General features: G+C 40.3%; 1 protein-coding gene across 1 annotated transcript in view; it reads right to left on the reverse strand.

The window, feature by feature from the left end:
- The window catches only part of SH3BGR (SH3 domain binding glutamate rich protein), a 56,168-nt gene that overhangs the window by 37,108 nt on the left and 1,220 nt on the right, over positions 1–17,840 (reverse strand). The window contains exons 2-3 of the mRNA XM_061167563.1: positions 11,016–11,201; positions 572–652 (exon numbers count right to left, since the gene is read on the reverse strand). Of these exons, the coding sequence (XP_061023546.1) occupies positions 572–652; positions 11,016–11,201 (267 nt within the window). The remainder of the gene's footprint in view (positions 1–571; positions 653–11,015; positions 11,202–17,840) is intronic.

Below are 17,840 nucleotides of genomic sequence, written 5' to 3' on the forward strand. Positions count from 1 at the left end.
TCAAACATTCAAATTCATGGTACTTGTGTTATTAGCATAATTCTTTACTTCAATGATATAATAATGCATAATTAAAGATGAAACAACACCAGAGGGGGGAAAAACCTTATGAAATTTATTTATGAGTCTAGATCATACTTCTTCCCTCCTTACCAGATGCAAAAACGCAAATTCAATTTATTTTAAACAGAAATAATACAGGAGTATATGTCACTATAAAATTAACTAAAGTAAGCTGTTATGAAAAATTCATGGCAAAATAATTTTACAGATATAACCTGAGAATTTATATTTTTACTTATTCATTTAACACACTAAAAATTATTGAATGCAATATTTCTTAACTTAGGTACTATAAAACTTATTACAACAGGTGTAAACCTCAAAAATAATAAAAGTATAGCTCTGAAATATGTTTTAGTAGAACCCATGCATGATATCTCTGCATAAGAAAAAGAAGTATACTACAATCATGTTAATTTAAAGGTCATTACTTTTTTAACAGTCTCGGATGCTGATCTTATCCTCACTTATGACCTATATCAAACCCCATGGGGATGCTCAAGCTTACCTTTGAGCCTGGAGGGGGAGCCAAGCCAAGGAAGGAATAAATAATATTCTCTTCTTTTGCAGAGAAGAAAGAGTCAAAATCCTTGAAGCAAAGAAAAAGAATGATTAAACCCAATGCACACTTGTGAACCAATACATTGACCTAAGTTAATCTTTCTTATTTATTAGTCATAAAGTGAGGAGCTAACACAAAAGTTTATTCACTTTGCCAAAGATGATCAATCCCCAAATTTGGGAAATTGAACCATGAAGTTTACATTTGCTTTTACACACCTTCATTGTGCTTGTTATAATATAGTGAGAACACACACACATGGAGTATTCCAGCTCAGGAATTACTGGCAAGACTCAAACATACATAGGGAAAGTCTTCTCTAAAAGTTTCACATCTTTAGCTGGTTTCCTTATAATTTGGTCCTATGACTCAGACACTGATTAGGGTCCAAACAACATAGGACTAAAACAAGATTTCTGTGCTGTTATATACTAGCTTCTAGTCAGTAAAGAAGCCACCTGCAAATCAGGAGACCCAGGTTCTATCCCTGGGTCAGGAAGATCCCCTGGAGGAGGAAATGGTGACCCACTCCCGTATTCCTGCCTGGGAAATCCAGACAACAGAGGAGCCTGGTGGGCTACAGTACATAGAGTTGCAAAGAGTCGGATACAACTTAGTGACCACCAAGGGACTGGACCTGTCTCAGGCTCTTCCAATACCAGGAGCTGCAAGATTACAGAAGGTTTAGAAACATGCTCATTTTGCCCAAAGGGGGAAAAACTGTAGAATGATTAGAAACCGGGCAGCAGATGGAAATCAGAAGCTCAGTAAAGATCGGCCCTTCCCCACCCCCAACCCGGACCAGGCCACACTCAAGTCAGTCCTTCACCAGGTGGGTCCTGCCCTAAGCCAACTCTCCAGCAGTGTGTTAGTCAATAGCTTGGAAAAGTTTCACGTTTTATCATTAAAACATAAAAGATCCTCCTCCAGTCCACTTTCCTGTTGCCAGTCTTTATTGCTGGGGCTATGATGCAGTTTCAACAGTGTTGCCATAGGCTCAACCTGTACAGAGTTAGTCTGGCCTGAACTGAACAGGACTCTCAAACATGTGGTCATGTTACTGCCTACCCTCCTCTGACGTGTGTTAAGAGCTTAAAACCAAAGACAGGCCACCTATGTTAAGAAGAAAATGTTATGTAATTCCTGTGTGTTCATCTTATCCAAAGTTTTGCTCTTTTCCTACCTGTCACTCTGATTCTCTGTGATTATTTTCTTCTTTTGTACTGAATGTATTTTTGTACTGAATGTATTTTGTAAGCTGCCTCATGTCTTAAGGGAAATATCACATACTGTGAGTGAGTCTTTGGTATTAGAAAGAGTCATTGATTCCCAGAACACACACTCACTAGTTGTTGCTAAAGATTATGTGATAGGACGCATTAGTAGTAGTAGTACTAGTAACTTGTTGTTCAGTTGCTAAATCATGTGTGCCTCTTTGTGACCCCATGGACTGCAGCATGCCACGCTCGTCTGTCCTACACTGTTTCCTGGAATTTGCTAAAATTCATGTCCATTGAGTCAGTGATGCTATTCAACCATCTCATTCTCTGCCAACCTCCTTCTTTTGCTTTCAATCTTTCCCAGCATCAGGGTCTTTTCCAGTGAGTCAGCTCTTCACATCAGGTGGCCAAAGTATTGGATCTTCAGCTTCAGCATCGGTCCTTCCAATGAATATTTTGATTTCCTTTAGAATGGACTGGTTTGATCTCCTTGCAGTCCAAGGGACTTTGCAAAGTCTTCTCCAACACCACAATTCAAAAACATCAATTCTTCGGCACTCAGCTTTATTTATGGTCCAGCTCTCACACCTGTACATGATTACTGGAAAAACCATAGCTTTGACTAGATGAACCTTTGTTGCAACGTAATGTCTCTGCTCTTTAATATGCTGTCCAGGCTTGTCATACCTTTTCTTCCAAGGAGCAAGCATCTTTTAATTTCATTGCTGCAGTCACTATCCACAGTGATTTTGAAGCCCAAGAAAATAAAGTCTCTCACTAACATGCAGATTTTCTCCAGACATCTCTTTCTAAATTTTGGAGGGATTTCAAAATTTTTTGCTCTTCCTAACAACATACATATGTGTGTGTGTGTGTGTATAAGCCTGTATATATGTATATATATATAAAACATGTACATATATATATAACTAATATATATTTATATATATAAAACTAATGTATAATACTAGTATATATAATATATTATGCTTTTCCCTCTTCCATCATAAGGAAAAGGCAAAAACTCAATAGAAGAATATTCAAAAGATATACAGAAGAAGACATACAAACATAAAGAGCTACACAATCTCTTTACTAATGGCCACAGTCAAAGGATGCCTTCTGTGTGCTTCCATGAAACTGCCACAGGGAGTCAGGGTGGATGGTTTAGAACAATCTTTAAATACGAGAGGGGTTGGTGGTTTATTTTGTTAAGTAGGAAAAAATTTTTAAGTGTCTGCTATGGTCATCATTTGTTTTCATAAAATTGAAAAATACATTTTACCAATATAAAAGTGATAAGAATTTATAACTCACAAAGGTTCCACTTCACTTGACCCCAGCCCTGACTCCCAGGCCCTTGAGGGAGGTCAGATAAAAACAAATATTAAAACCTTCTTAGAGGGTCCAGAGATATGGGGGTGATGTCACCCAGTGCTTCAAATATCCATGATACCATCTTCTTTCAGGCTTCCCTGGTGACACAGTGGTTAAGAATTCCCCTACAGTACAGGAGACCTGGGTTCGATCCCTCAGTCAGGACGATCCCCTGGAGAAGGGAATAGCGACTGACTCCAGTACTCTTGCGTGGTGAATCTCATGGACAGAGGAGCCTGGTGGGCTACAGTCCAAAGTGTTGCAAAGAATTGGAGATGACTGAGTAACTAACAAGTAGTCAAGTAGTAGTTATAGGACAGGGAATTATATTCAATATCCTGTGATAAATCATAATGGAAAGGAATATGAAAACAAATACATCTGTAACTGAATCACTTTGTTATATACCAGAAACTAACACAACATTGTAACTCAACTACACTTCAATAAAATTTTTTTAAAAAACAAAGGACTTCCCTGGTGGTCCAGTATTTGAAAATCTGCCTGCCAATCAGGGAACACCAGTTGGATCCCTGTTCCTAGTTGGGAAAATCCCACATGCCACAGAGCCACTAAGCCCATGTGCCACCAACGACTGAAGCCCACATGCCTAGAGTCTGTGCTCGGAAACGAAGGAAGCTACCGCAATGAGAAGCCCATGAACCGCAACTAGACTGTAGCCCCTGCTTGCCACAACTAGAGAAAGCTCATGCACAGCAATGAAGACTGAGCTTGGCCAAAAGTTTTATTAATTTAAAAAGCGAAGAAAACTTGACCATAATGGCAAAACAAAAGATAATTTTTATTAACATGCTGATATGTACACTATCAAAGTTATATGGAAGATATAATAAAATTGTCATCATACTGAAAAAAATTAAAAAATAAAATAGCATATTCAGTAACATCAGTGTGTTGAAAACACCCTCCCCCTGCCCTAATCAGGTGGGCATCCTGTCCCCTCTTGCAGCTCTGAGTCTCCAGACATATTTGCCTCTCTGCTGCATGGTTGAAGACCCTTTTAGCTGTGCCCAGGACCAGGCAGGCACCCCAGCCCTCACATAGGTGAAGATGCACAGATTCCAACTTGGCATCAGCAAATAAGTCTGCTACTTCCTGTTAGTATTTTTCTGCCAGGCGGGTGACCTGGCCTCCACTGGGCCTGGCTTCCTGGCGGTGTCCCCTTTCTGTGGCTAGAGGTTGTCTGCCATGCCCTCGAGATAACATCTTCATCTGTTCTGCCCAGAGCAGCAGGAGTTCAGGCTGGCAGGGACACGATGGTACACAGAACCACCCATGACACCAGCCCTTGCACTGACCTGGTGCAGAGAAAGCCACTGCTTGCCCTTGAGGTCCCCTCCAGCTGCTGCCATCATCATTTGAGAATTCACAGAGGCCATTGAGTCAACCTAAATGATAGCCTTATTCTGATGGTCCACAATTTCTATTATGTGGAAAGATATGTGAACCATCCAGATTTATGCCATTTTATTTTTTAAAGCAGGTTTATTACTTTATTTTTTTAATTTTCATTTTATATTAGAGGATAGTTGGTTCACAATGCTGTGTTAGTTTTAGGTGCATAGCAAAGAGATTCAGTTATACATAGACATATATCCATTGTTTTTCAGATTCTTTTCTCATATAGGCTATTACAGAATATTGAGTAGATTTATGCTGGCATCCTTGACACAATGGACATAAGTTTGAGCAAATTCCGGGAGATAGTGAAAGACAGGGAAGCTCGGCATGCTGCAGTCCATGGGGTTGCATGCAAAGAGTCGGAGACGACTTAGCAACTGAACAACAACAATGCCATTTTAAACCTGACACATCGTTCAGAACTTTGAGTCTCTTTTAAAAATTGGAATCTGCAATACAAATAGTCATTTTACCTACGTTCTGAAAACAAGGTCCTCTGCCTCATTAATGCCCTTTTGTTGGGAATATCCACAGATTGCAGAAAAGCAAGTTTAGCAAAGCTGCTAGTAAGAAAAACTACTAATACTTCTCTGAATGCAGAAAGAATTCAAACCAGCTAAACGTAAAATCATTTGTACGCTTATCTCATTAGAGCCGTATTTATAATAGGAAAACACATTTTAAAAATAGAAGTCTTTTTTCTTAGTTGGGAAATCTTTTCTTCTTCCACTGTTAATACAGAAAGCATTGCCAGATGACAGTAAAATGAAATAAGAAATGCCTTTGAAGTTCTATTCCTACAGCAGAAAATAACTACAGAATTTTTACTCTGGGATAAACATAGGTTGAAAGAAAATACTTCAGTATCATCTCCAATGTAACTAGTCTTAATTGAAAAGGACAGTGAAAATAAGAAAAAGTAAGAGATTTAAAATTCTACTTTCACTGGAAAAGTACTAGAAGAAAATGAGATGATTCCTTTAATGATATTAGAGTGCTGAATGATTTTCTAAACAAGACATAGAGTGCGGGAACTATAAAATATATTAATAAACTGTCCACAGAAAATAAATGTTAAGCCCTGCATTCCCAAAAAAACACTTCAAAAAGTCAAAAGACAAATAAGAAACATAGGGAAATATTTGCAACAGCTATGGTAGTGAAAGGGCTACTTTCCATTATAAGTAAAGATTCTCACAAACCAATAAACATTACCTGGAACTAAACAGAAAAAGTAGAAAGTCATAGAAGAAAACACAGAAAGCTTATAAACAGAGGAAAAGATGTTCAGCCTCAGCTATAAAGACAGAAATCCAAGTCAAAGCAGTGAGAACACATTTTTCATCTAACAAATTGATTAAGTTTGCATACAGAGTATTGTCAAAGTCACAGGAAACCAGCCACACCCAAATATAAGCTGGTGCAACTACAGTCCAAATTTATTATCTATTGAAATGTGAGATGCATATATGCTGTAACTCAGCACATCTTCTAGGAATTTATCCTATATATACACTCAGACTGAACACAAAGTTCTGTATGTGTAAAGAGACTTCTGCAGCATTGTCTGTAGCTGAGAAGAGACATGAAGTTGCTCTGTCGTGTCCGACTCTTTGAGACCCCATGAACTATAGCCTGCCAGGTTCCTCTGTCCACGGGATTTTCCAGGCAAGAATAGTGGAGTGGGTTACCATTTCCTTCTCCAGGGGATCTTCCCAACCCAGGGGTTGAATGCAGGTCTCCTGCATTGCAGGCTGCGCCAGAGGAAAACTGAAAACAACCTCAATGGTTCCCATTAGAGAACTGTCCCAATTAATTATGTCATATACAATTGAATGTTTTGCAACCATTGAAATAAAGAATATGTGACCCACCAATCCCACTTCTGAGCTTCCATGGTGGCTCAGTGGTTAAAAAAAAAATCTTCCTGCAAAGTGGGAGACATGGGTTCATTTCCTGGGTCAGGAAGATCCCCTGGAGGAGGAAATGGCAACCCACTCCAGTATTCTTGCCTGGAGAATCCCATGGACAAAGGAGCCTGGTGGGCTACAGGCCACGGGGTCGCAAAGAGTCGGGCACAACTAAGCAACTAACACACTATATACTCCAATATAAAATTTTAAAAAACTTTTTAAAAAGAATATGTGCAGCTCTGCAATAACCTCTGAGATACAGTTATTAAGTGAAAAGAACAAAGTGTATAGAGTTTATTCCCATTTTTTTAAGTGATTAACAATGGTTACTACACATACAAAATTCATGGAAGGCCAAACAAGAAATTGCCAACACTGGTGGGTCAAAGCAGGATGGCTACATAACTTGCAGGGCCCAGTGCAAATAAAGTGGTAAAAATAAAGTGATAAAAACAAGGCAACCCTTTTCCAAAAATCATTATGAATTTCAAGACAGCAACAGTAGAGTGTGAAAACAAGCAGAGTGCTCTCTTGAGTGGTGCCAGGTGTCACTTGCCAGGTGGTGGGCTCATAAACCTGGCCCACCTCAGAAAAAGGAACTACAGGGGTCTAAAGTGGGAGGAAGAATCATCTCCACTGTGGACAACTCTAGAACCATTTTAATTTTTCTGTGTGCACACAGACTCATTTTTCGATTATTAAAATACATTTTATACGGACTTTTCTGGTGGCCCAGTAGTTAAGATTCCACCTTGCAGCAGGGACTGTGGGTTGGACCCCTGGTTGGGGAACCAAGATCCCGCATGCCACTAGGCAACTGAGCCCACACACTTCAACTACTAAGCCCTCACCCCACAACTAGAGAGCCCGTGCATCACAACGAAAGATCCCTCATGGCTCAACAAAGATCCCCCATGCTGCAACTAAGACCCAGTGCAGACAAATAAATAAATAAATTTTTAATTTCTAAAAAATAAAAATTGGCCATCACCATTGTCCCCCACCCCAAGAAGCCTTTTTCTCCCTTTCCTCATCTAATAAGAGTCACAGTTCTTAGAAATTCAGGTCAGGTTGGAGAGATGTCCAGAAGCCAAGCAGTCTGGAGGGTGTGGGGAGAGGAGCGTGGTGTACAGGGGAGGGAACCTCCCTTAACAAGGAAATACTTTCCTCACTCTGGGAAGCCCCAGCTTCAATCACAAGAGAGCTGGACCGGACCATTGTTCCTTGTTTAGTTACCAAATCGTGTCCAACTCCTTGTGACCACATGAACTGCATCACACCAGGCTCCTCTGTCCTCCACTATCTCCTGGAGTTTGCTCAAATTCATGTCCACGGAGTCAGTGATGCTATCTAACATCTCATCCTCTGCTACCCCCTACTCCTACTGCCTTCAGTCTCTCCCAGCATCAGGGTTTTTTCCAATATGTCAGCTCATTGCATCAGGTGGCCCAAGTATTGGAGCTTCAGCTTCAGCATCAGTCTTTCCAATGAATATTTAGGGTTAACTTCCTTTAGGATTGACTGATTTGATCTCCTTGCAGTCTGAGGGACTGGCCATAAGTTCCACTAAATAACTGCTCAACACCTTAAACATGTTTGAAAACACTTTCACATCCACAGGACTTTAAGTTTAGCCTCTGAAGAAGCCTAACACAGCCATGTAAATTCACACAGCCCGTGAATTTACCCAAAAGCATGTCCACCCAGAATCTCAGAAAATGACCTTATTTGCAAATTGGGATATTGGCTTCCCTGGTGGCTCAGATGGTAAAGAACCCACCTGCAATGCTGGAGACCTGGGTTCAATCCCTGGGTCAGAAAGATCCCATGGAGAAGGGAATGACTACCCACTCCATATACTTGCCTGGAGAACCCCATGGACAGAGGAGTTATAACTCTGTGGGTTATAATTCCTGGGGTCGAAAAGAGTCAGACATGATTGAGCAACTAACACTTTCTCTTTTTACTTTCACAGATGTAGTTACTTATGATGAGGCCATGCTGGACTAGGGTGGACCCTATTCCAATGACTTCTGTCCTTATACGAAAGCCATGTGAAGACACAGAGAGACCCCAAGAAGAAGGCCATGTAAAGATGGACGCAGAGATGGACATGATGTGTCAACAAGTGGAGGACTGTCAGAGATGGGTGGCAGCCACCAGAAGCCAGGAGAGATGCATGGAGAGATTTTTGCTTAGAGCCTGCAGCACAACCAACCCTACTGACACCTTGATTTAAAACTTCTGGCCTCCAGAACTGTGAAAGAATAAATTTCTGTTGTTTTAAAGCCCTGTAACCATCAGCTGGGGACGCCAAAACAAAATACCATAGACTGGGTGGCTTACTAACAGAAATGTGTTTTGGGTTCAGCATCATTGAGTGCTGCTCTCTTCCTGGCTCACAGTTGCCCCTGGCTGTGTGATCACAAGGTGAAGAGAAAGGGGTCTCTTTCTCTTCCTCCTCCCATAAGGGCACTAATCCCACCATGAAGGCCCCACCCACAGGACTTCATCTGATCCTAATCACCTCCCAAAGATCCCTTCTTCAAATACCATCACCTTGGGCCTTAGAATTTCAATATACGAATTTAGGGGGACACGAACATACAGTCCATGAGAATCACCAGGTTTGTGGTATTTTGTTATATCAGCCCTAAGAAAGTAATATAAACCCCCAACAGCAGAACAATTCATGCTTCAAATGAGAGATCTGAAAGCCTTTCTGTAAATGTCATGTCATGTCATCTAGTCACTCAGTCATGTGTGATTCTGAGACCACATGGACTGTAGCCCACCAGGCTCCTCTGTCCATGGGATTCTCCAGGCAAGAATACTGTAGTGGGTTGCCAGTTCCTTCTCCAGGGGACCTTCCTGACTCAGGGATCAAACCTGGATCTCCTACTTTGCAGGAAGATTCTTTACTATCTGAACCACCAGAAAAGATAGTAATTCTCAATGTTTCTGGCTTTGTGGGTCAGATGGTCTCTGTTGCAACTGCTCAGCTCTGCCATCGTGCAAAATTAGCCATAGGCATTAGGTGGTGAATTAGTGCAGGCATGTCCAATAAAATTTCATGAAAACAGTTAGCTGCAGGCCTTGGCACTTGGGCTGTAGCTTGATGACACTTGCTTTAATTGAGAAATATAATAATACAGAGAAGCTGAGCTAAAGGACCAGCAGTTTTGTATAGCAAGGAGAAAAGTGGTGACTTCCCTGGCAGTCTAGTGGTTAAGACTCCATGCTTCCAAGGCAAAGGGCAAAGGTTTGGTTCCTAGTCGAAGGATTATAATCCCACATGCCATGTGGTGAAGCCAAAAAAAATTAAAATTGCTTATAATTTTTTAATAAATAATTAATTTTTTATAAAAGAGAAGTGAGTGAAAAAATCCTATGCCAGGCTCCAACCTCCAGAAACAGCACAGCTCTGGGTAATTAGAAGCATGATGGCCAAATCTGAAAAATGACCTGGAAGACTTAGATGACCCCCCAAAGCTAACTCCAGTTCTCATGCTCCAAAGTCCTTTGAGCTTTTAAATGTTTCTTTTCAACAATTTGATTTACTAAGCAGAACCTATAAACCCTGAGGAAAAAGTGATTTTATGGTAAAATGAATGACTAAATGTATAAAATTAAATTGCTATTATAATTAAATGCCCAGAAGAGTTTTTGTTTTGTTGTTTTTGGTGGTTTACGAACAACAGACATTTATTTCTCACAGATCTGGAGGCTGGAAGTCCCAGGTGAAGGTGCCAACAGATTCAGTGTCTGGTTGAGTACCCCTCTCTGGTTCATAAATGGTCATCTTCTTGTTGTGTCCTCACAAGGAGGAAGGGTGTCCAGAACAGATTTTTAGCCATTTAGATGCATTTACACAAAACTTTCTGCCTGCAATGCAGGAGACCCGGGTTTGATCTTAGGTCTGGAAGACCCCCTGGAGAAGGAAATGGAAACCCACTCTAGTATTCTTGCCTGGAAAATCCCATGGACAAAGGAGCCTGGCGGGCTACAGGCCATAGGATCACAAAGAGTTGGACATGACTGAGGGGCTAACACTTTCACTTTCACTTTCACACAAAACTTTATTTCTGCAAATCATTCTTTACAAAGGTGAACATGTACACAGTGGATGCAGATATGTGTACCCTACCAGGTTGATCAGAATGTCTTTTCAACTAAATGCTTGTTTTGTCTGGACAAGTGGCCTCCTCCCTTCAAAATAAAAGAAAAAAACCTAAAGGAATCCCAAGAACTTCTGAATCATCATTTTATTGTTTCTATCATTTTTTAAATCTTAACTATTTATTCTTCACCATGGATTTAACCATCCAGGTATTGAATGGTAGAAATAGATCACAAGCTGAAAAATGTCAACAAATGTAAATGCTACCTCAAAGCTTATCTGCTTTAATTTCTGATAAACACACATGCAGAAAAATTTTCAGAGAAACTAAATCTCACCCCACAATACTGCTCCTCATTAAAGATCTGAGGAGGCAGCGGAATCCCATTCTGAGGTTTCTTCTCTCCAGGAACATTTTCTCTCATCCACTTCCTGTTGTCTTCATCTCCAGCAATATCAAACTCCTTAAAATCGATTTTATTAGCTTCCAAAAAGCCCACAACTTCTTGCTGTTTCTTCCTAATCTAGTCACGAGAAGAAAAAATTACCATTAGGCTGTTTTGTAAAAACCCTTTCTCCAACTATACCATACAATACAAATAACTTTGCTAAGTATTTAAACAAGAAAAATCATAAAATCACACTTCTTCATCCCATAGGATCAACAGAGCAATCATTTAAATTCTGAAATTTTAATCTCATCAATGTTTAAATCATGATATAGTCAACTGAATAGGAATAGAGATATTATCATCATAGCTTTTACTTGAGGTCTTCAAAATACTTTTAATTCTCTGCTAAGCTTTAAAGCCAAACAATAAATAGGGATTGGTTACAAAGAACAAGATGATAGAAAGAAGGAAAAAAACACAATTTACTATGAAACTCAAATACCAAGTACACCCACACTAAAAGGCACTATTCACAGTTATGAGAATGGGAACATGAGTCACGCTGAACAAAAGTAGCTTTAGAAATAACACAGGAAACTGAAAAGTCCACATGGAGATTATTGGAAAAGGAAGAGCAGGAAAAAAAAAACTAGAAAAGCTGGTGGATATTTCTCCTGGCACATGAAAGAGTAATGCAGTAAAATAACTGTTCTCTACTCACATCCAACTCTTTAAGTAAAATCAAAGTGCAGCCACACCTAAGAGAAAACCCAGGGGCCCTTTTCTCCACACGTGGTTCACAAGTAAGGACTGTACCTACCAATGTCATTTCTTTGTGAATGTGGCCATCTTGAAATCTTAACACTCCTTCCCCAGAAACAATTACAATTTTCTCTCTTCAGTCAGAATTTTTCTCTTAAGTCAAGGAATTCACTCCCAGAACACATGATGCCTTTTTTTTTTTTTTTTTTTGACTGAGGGTATGTGGGATCTTAGTTCCCTGACCAGGGATCAAACCCGCATCTGCTGTATTGGAGTCTTACCCACTGGACCACCAATCTCTTTTATAAACACTGGTAAACAAGTTACAGCAGACAGTGGACCACATTGTAAGAACTCTGGGAGAAACTTCAGAATGATCAATAGCATAAACCAATCAATACTCATTTATTGATTCCCTACTCTGCACAAGACATGGTGCCAAGCTCTTCACATGAATAGATGCATAAGATGTTATTTGGGTAAAAAAAAAAAAAAAAAAGTCAAGAACTCATTTGTACAGATGATAAAGAGGCACATTATGGTCCATTCTTAAAATAAAAGTTTAAATTAGTATCTTCTTTGACATAAAAATATCCAGTATCTTAAGTCCTCTGAATGGACTATTGCCTCGCAATGAAAATCGTCATTAAGAATGTTTTCTAGGATATGAGTCCCCTTGTCATTTCACGTAACTTGTTTACCAGCAGAAGGACTAGATTCTGAGGATTCCAAACAAATGCTGAAAAGGTACATGCCCATCCTAAACCGAACATCTAGATTCAAATCCTCTTTTGTTTAAACCCAATTCATTCGATAAAGATTTATATAGTGAAAGTCACTCAGTCGTGTCCGACTTTTTGCCAGCCCATGCTGGATTAAGTAGCCTTTCCCTTCTCCAGGGGATCTTCCCAACCCAGGGATCAAACCCAGGTCTCCCACATTGCAGGCGGATTCTTTACCAGCTGAACCACCAAGGAAGCCCAAGAATACTGGAATGGGTAGCCTATCCCTTCTCCAGCGGATCTTCCTGACCCAGGAATAGAACCAGGGTCTCCTGCATTGCAGGAGGATTCTTTACCGGCTGAGCTTTCAGAGATGTATACACCTTCCCAAAATTCTTATTTTATTCATTTTTGCCAAAATGATTGATGATATCAATGACTTTTGTGTAGAGGTTCTTTCCTAAGGTAAGGTAAAGAAAGACACACATGGATGTTTATGCCCTAGAATCAAATCACCACCAAAAATAAACCCTATGTAACTTGGTTTGGGTGGTGACTTGACTATATATAGATATAGCATATTAATTATAAGTATAATGTTACTGTTTAATAATTTAATTAATATAAATTACTGTTTTATAATTTCAATTAATGTACAGTGAATATAAATTATGGGCTTCCCTAGTGGGTAAAGATGGCTTAGATGGTAAAGAATCTGCCTGCAATGCAGGAGATCTGGGTTAGATCCCTGGGTCAGGAATGTCCCCTGGAGAAGGGAGTGGCAACCCACTCTAATATTCTTGCCTGGAGAATCCCAAGGGCAGAGGAGCCTGGCAGGCTACAGTCATGGAGTCACAAAGAGCTGGACACGATTGAGTATCTAATACTTACCTAAATATAAATTATATATAAATTTTTGTATATGAATTACATATACCCACATATAAATGGTAATCATATGTTTTCTTAATTAACATTTGCACCATCAACATAACAAAGACAAAGCAACTAAAAGCATTAGGTCAATAAATTAAAGGCTGCTCTTAGCTACAATACAACATTTAATCCATAAGACTCAGGCCAAGGGATCTATTTCAGTTTGGGGCAAGCGTAGACAAAAAATAAAAACAGAAGTCATACAGAAAGGAATAGAATGATGGAAGGTCCCTTAAGAATCTGGCATAAGCACTTGGGCACATTCCTGAGTGTCACATCTCTCAGAACCAATGGACAGACTGCTTACCTCCCCACCAGGGTGAGCTTCCCCAAGGCTATGCTAGGGGAACCCCAGATCGCCTCGTCCTTCTAGTGGAAACCGGACTCCAAATTCCCCGGCCTCACGGCGGAGTTTCTGAATATCAGAAAATCCCAGCAGACATGACGACAGGTTGTTGGACAGAATTATTACTTTAATTAATCATGTTTTCTCTACTTACTCTCCAACCTGTTCATAATTACTTATGTCACTTTATAAATTACTTACTCCTTTAGCTATTTTTGGAGATAACTTCGCTGTTTCAAAGAGTAGAGACATCTTCATTTCAGGTAGATTTACTTTTAGTTAAATACTCAGAAGGCAACATTCTTTATTCTGTTCAAACCCCTCTCTTTCTTGTTCCTCAAATACCTTCAGCCTGGCTGAAGTCCACTTCCCCATGGACAAGATTCCCATCTCTATTAATCATGCCTCAGGAATTAACTGAATCACTATACAATACACTTGAAAGTAACACAACATTGCAAATTACCTGTCAATTATAAAAAAGAAAAACTTAAAAAAAATCATGCCTCAGGACTTGAGGTGGGATGGAAAAGGATTTCATTCTATTCCACAATTTCTAAATAGATGGAGAACATTTTCCCAAGTCCTGATTTATTTTTTCTCTTCTGGAAAGCCAAAGAAAAATGGAGAAAACAGGAGAGGAAGATCTGTTGACTATTATCCCTCTCAAGACAAGCAATTACATCTACAGAAAGTTGACTTGACTGTTGGGAACATGATATTGCATTAAAGTTTATCTCTCAGCACCTCATTCCAAAAAAGAGAAGAAAAATAAAATCTGCCATCCTGGACTTCCCAAATACCAATCACTTAAAATGGGTCAAAAGCACTGCTCTCTTAGCTGTCTGGAGCACTTGACTTCTGCTGGGGGCTGGAGAAGGATCTTAGGATGAGCCCAGAGGGAGGGGTGAGCACGTGACTTCACCTGGCTGGCATGTGGCCTTTGCCCACACTCTGATACCCATTTGAGTGTGGGTGCACTCTCCTGCAACACCCCCTTGGTGGACCCTTGTTCAAGGAACCCCACTACACACTCCCCACTCCTTGCAGTCAATGTACAGCTTTTCTCCACATGGCCTCCCAAGCTGACCCCAGGGATACATCAGCCCCCAGAGGGGACCTCCCCTTCATGGCTTCAAGGGGAGGAGTGGTGCAGAGCCCTGCAACAGTCAGTCCTCATGGCAGACACACTTCTCCCTGCATGCCTCACCCTTCTCCCCTCTCCAGGGTGCCATGGCCAAGGCTGCCTCATTCTTCTGAGCAGCCCCTCTGGAGGATCTGGGGTCCTCAGGGTCTGTGTCACTTGGAGCCTTCGGGACCTCAGTGGAACCTCAGAAAGCTCTGTTTTCCTATCCTGTTACATTGACTCATAAGAAAGTGTCATTCTCAAAGAGAACAGTCTTGTGGTTGCCAAAGGGGAGGAGGGTGTGGGAGAGATGGAGTGGGAGTTTGGGAGTTTGGGAGTGGGAGTGGGAGTTTGCATCTGCAGATACAAACAACTGTATATAGAATGGATAGACAAGGCCCGACTATATAGCACAGAGAACCATAGTCAATATCTTGTGATGAATCATAATGGAAATGAATCTGAAAAAGAGCATATATGAATATATAACTGAATCACTTTGCTATACAGCAAAAATTAACACAGTGTGGTAAGTCAACTATACCTCAATAAAATAAATCAAAAAATAAAAAGAAAGTGTCATTCTGGGTCCTGAAATCACCAGCCACTGTTGGTGACTGTGATGCGTCAGACTCATCTTGGGGTCACTCGCTTGGCATCTCCCGCTTATTGTCTTGTACAGTTAGATACCTCTCCAACACAGGTGACTGCACTGTAATATAAAGCATGCTGCATCTAAGTGACAGGTGACCGGCGAGTCCATCCTGGCCGGGAAGGTTGTTATCTGAGCCGAAGCTCTGCTTGTCCATCACCTCATCTGCAAAATGGATAGAACGCTGCCTTTCTCCCAGGGCTGGTGAGAACTGAGGAATCCGTGGAAAAGCATTTCACACCACAAGTTGAGTAGCTGCGCAGTCGGGCACCCAGCACACTGTTACCTCATTGTCTCATCCTGATGGCCACACCAGGCAAGAATTCTGATCACCATCTTAAGATAACAAAACTGAGGTGCAATGAATGAAAGAATTTTCCAAGGGTCACACCCAGAGTCATCAATTCAAGAACTATGTTTTTCCCTCTATGAAGTGATAAGGTTAGTCACTCAACTGTGTCTGACTCTTGCAACCCCATGGACTGTAGCCCACCAGGCTCCTCTGTCCACGAAATTCTCCAGGCAAGAATACTGGAGTGGGTAGCCATTCCCTTCTCCAGGGGATCTTCCGATCCAGGGAGAGAATCTGGGCCTCCTGCATTGTGGGCAGATTCTTTACTAACTGAGCCACCAGGAAAGCCCAAGACTGGAAAAAGGACTAAGAAATCCACAAGCCATCATTAGTCTGTCCTTAATGATGGTGGCTCAGGGGCTGTGCATCTTGAAAACAGGGAGGACTGTCCTCTCTCCCCTTTGTCTTCAGACCCTTGCAGCAATGGCCTTCAGGAGGACGGGATGGTTAGAAACGAAGACACAACCTTTTCCTGCTCCCAGGGTCTCTTCACCTACATCTGTCTCTAAAGTAGTAAATCAAGGAACCACAGTTTGGCATCAACTGTTAAAACAGAGGTGTAATACACAACTGCATGTGTAATCTTCATCAAGAGATTCCAATTGGTATTTTCCTTTTTCATTTATTTCATTCACCCAACAGAAGTCATGATGCTCTCTCTGATGATGTCACAGGCAAGAACCTAGTTTTAAAGCATATAGACTGAAGAAATAAGGAGTAAAGGTTTTGTAGACCAATCACCATCCACACAGCATAAGTGCTGGCAGCTGCTCTGGGCTGTCCTGCAAAGAAACTTCCGGGTGAAATTCCCTCAACCAGGAAAAATCATTAGCACAGACACTGTAGGAATAATCTGTTCTTATTCTTTATGATAGACAGAAATTCTTCAAGTTATGTGGCTTGAGATAATTATTCTGAACATCATCATAGATGAAGACCTTCTAATATTAACTAATAATTATAACAATGACAATACTATTGATTAACAATTACTAATAATATTATTAACATTTAACATTAACTAATAATTATAATATCCAATAGTTATAACAATTATAATATTAATAACTGATAATTATAGCATTAACTAATAATGATAATATTTATTAAGCACTTGACACCATGCTGGGCATGCTTGGCTTACTGACCCTTACTTACTGACCCTTGCTTACTGACCCTTACTGACCCTCACTCTTAACTTACTTCCTAAGTCTTTGTGACAACACTATAAGTTGAATTCTATTCTTATCGTCATTTTACAGATAAGGAAATTGAGGCTTAGCAAGGTGAAATAACTTTCTCAAGGTCACATTGTCCCACGTGGCACCAAAACATTTGCTTACAGCAGCAGAATGAACTTGGATTTTTCAAGATCCAGGAATAAACAGTATCCCTCCAGATCCTCCCAGGCTAATTAAATAATATTCCCAAATTTCAAGAACGAAGGAAATCAGAAAATCCTAAGAAAGGACCTTTTTGTTCATTGTCTTTGTTAAGGATGTCTAGGGTCACTCAGACCTGATCTATGGAATACGTAGAAGATTGACAGCTTAGCAGTAAAAGTTTCCAGCAATGAGTGTGTCAACAGATTATGTGAAGCCCACGATAAAAGCCATTTTTCCATGATGAAAGCCATTTTCTTTAACAAAAAATTTTTTTTAATCTAAACAATCCAAAAATGTGCTTTTTGTAGATCAAAGTTTCTGAGGTCATCAACAGCTGCAAAGGACTTTGCAGTTTTACATTTGGAATATTTTCATAAAATTGGAACATCTTGAAAGATGTTTGGCAGATCACTAAACAGTTGTGTCAGAGGAAAGGTCCAGGCTCTTTTCTCAGGTTTTCCACTTGTCCTCTCTGGAAATGGTGTGAACT

This window comes from Dama dama, chromosome 19 (assembly GCF_033118175.1).
Source record: "Dama dama isolate Ldn47 chromosome 19, ASM3311817v1, whole genome shotgun sequence".
In the NCBI taxonomy this organism is placed as follows: Eukaryota; Metazoa; Chordata; class Mammalia; order Artiodactyla; family Cervidae; genus Dama; species Dama dama.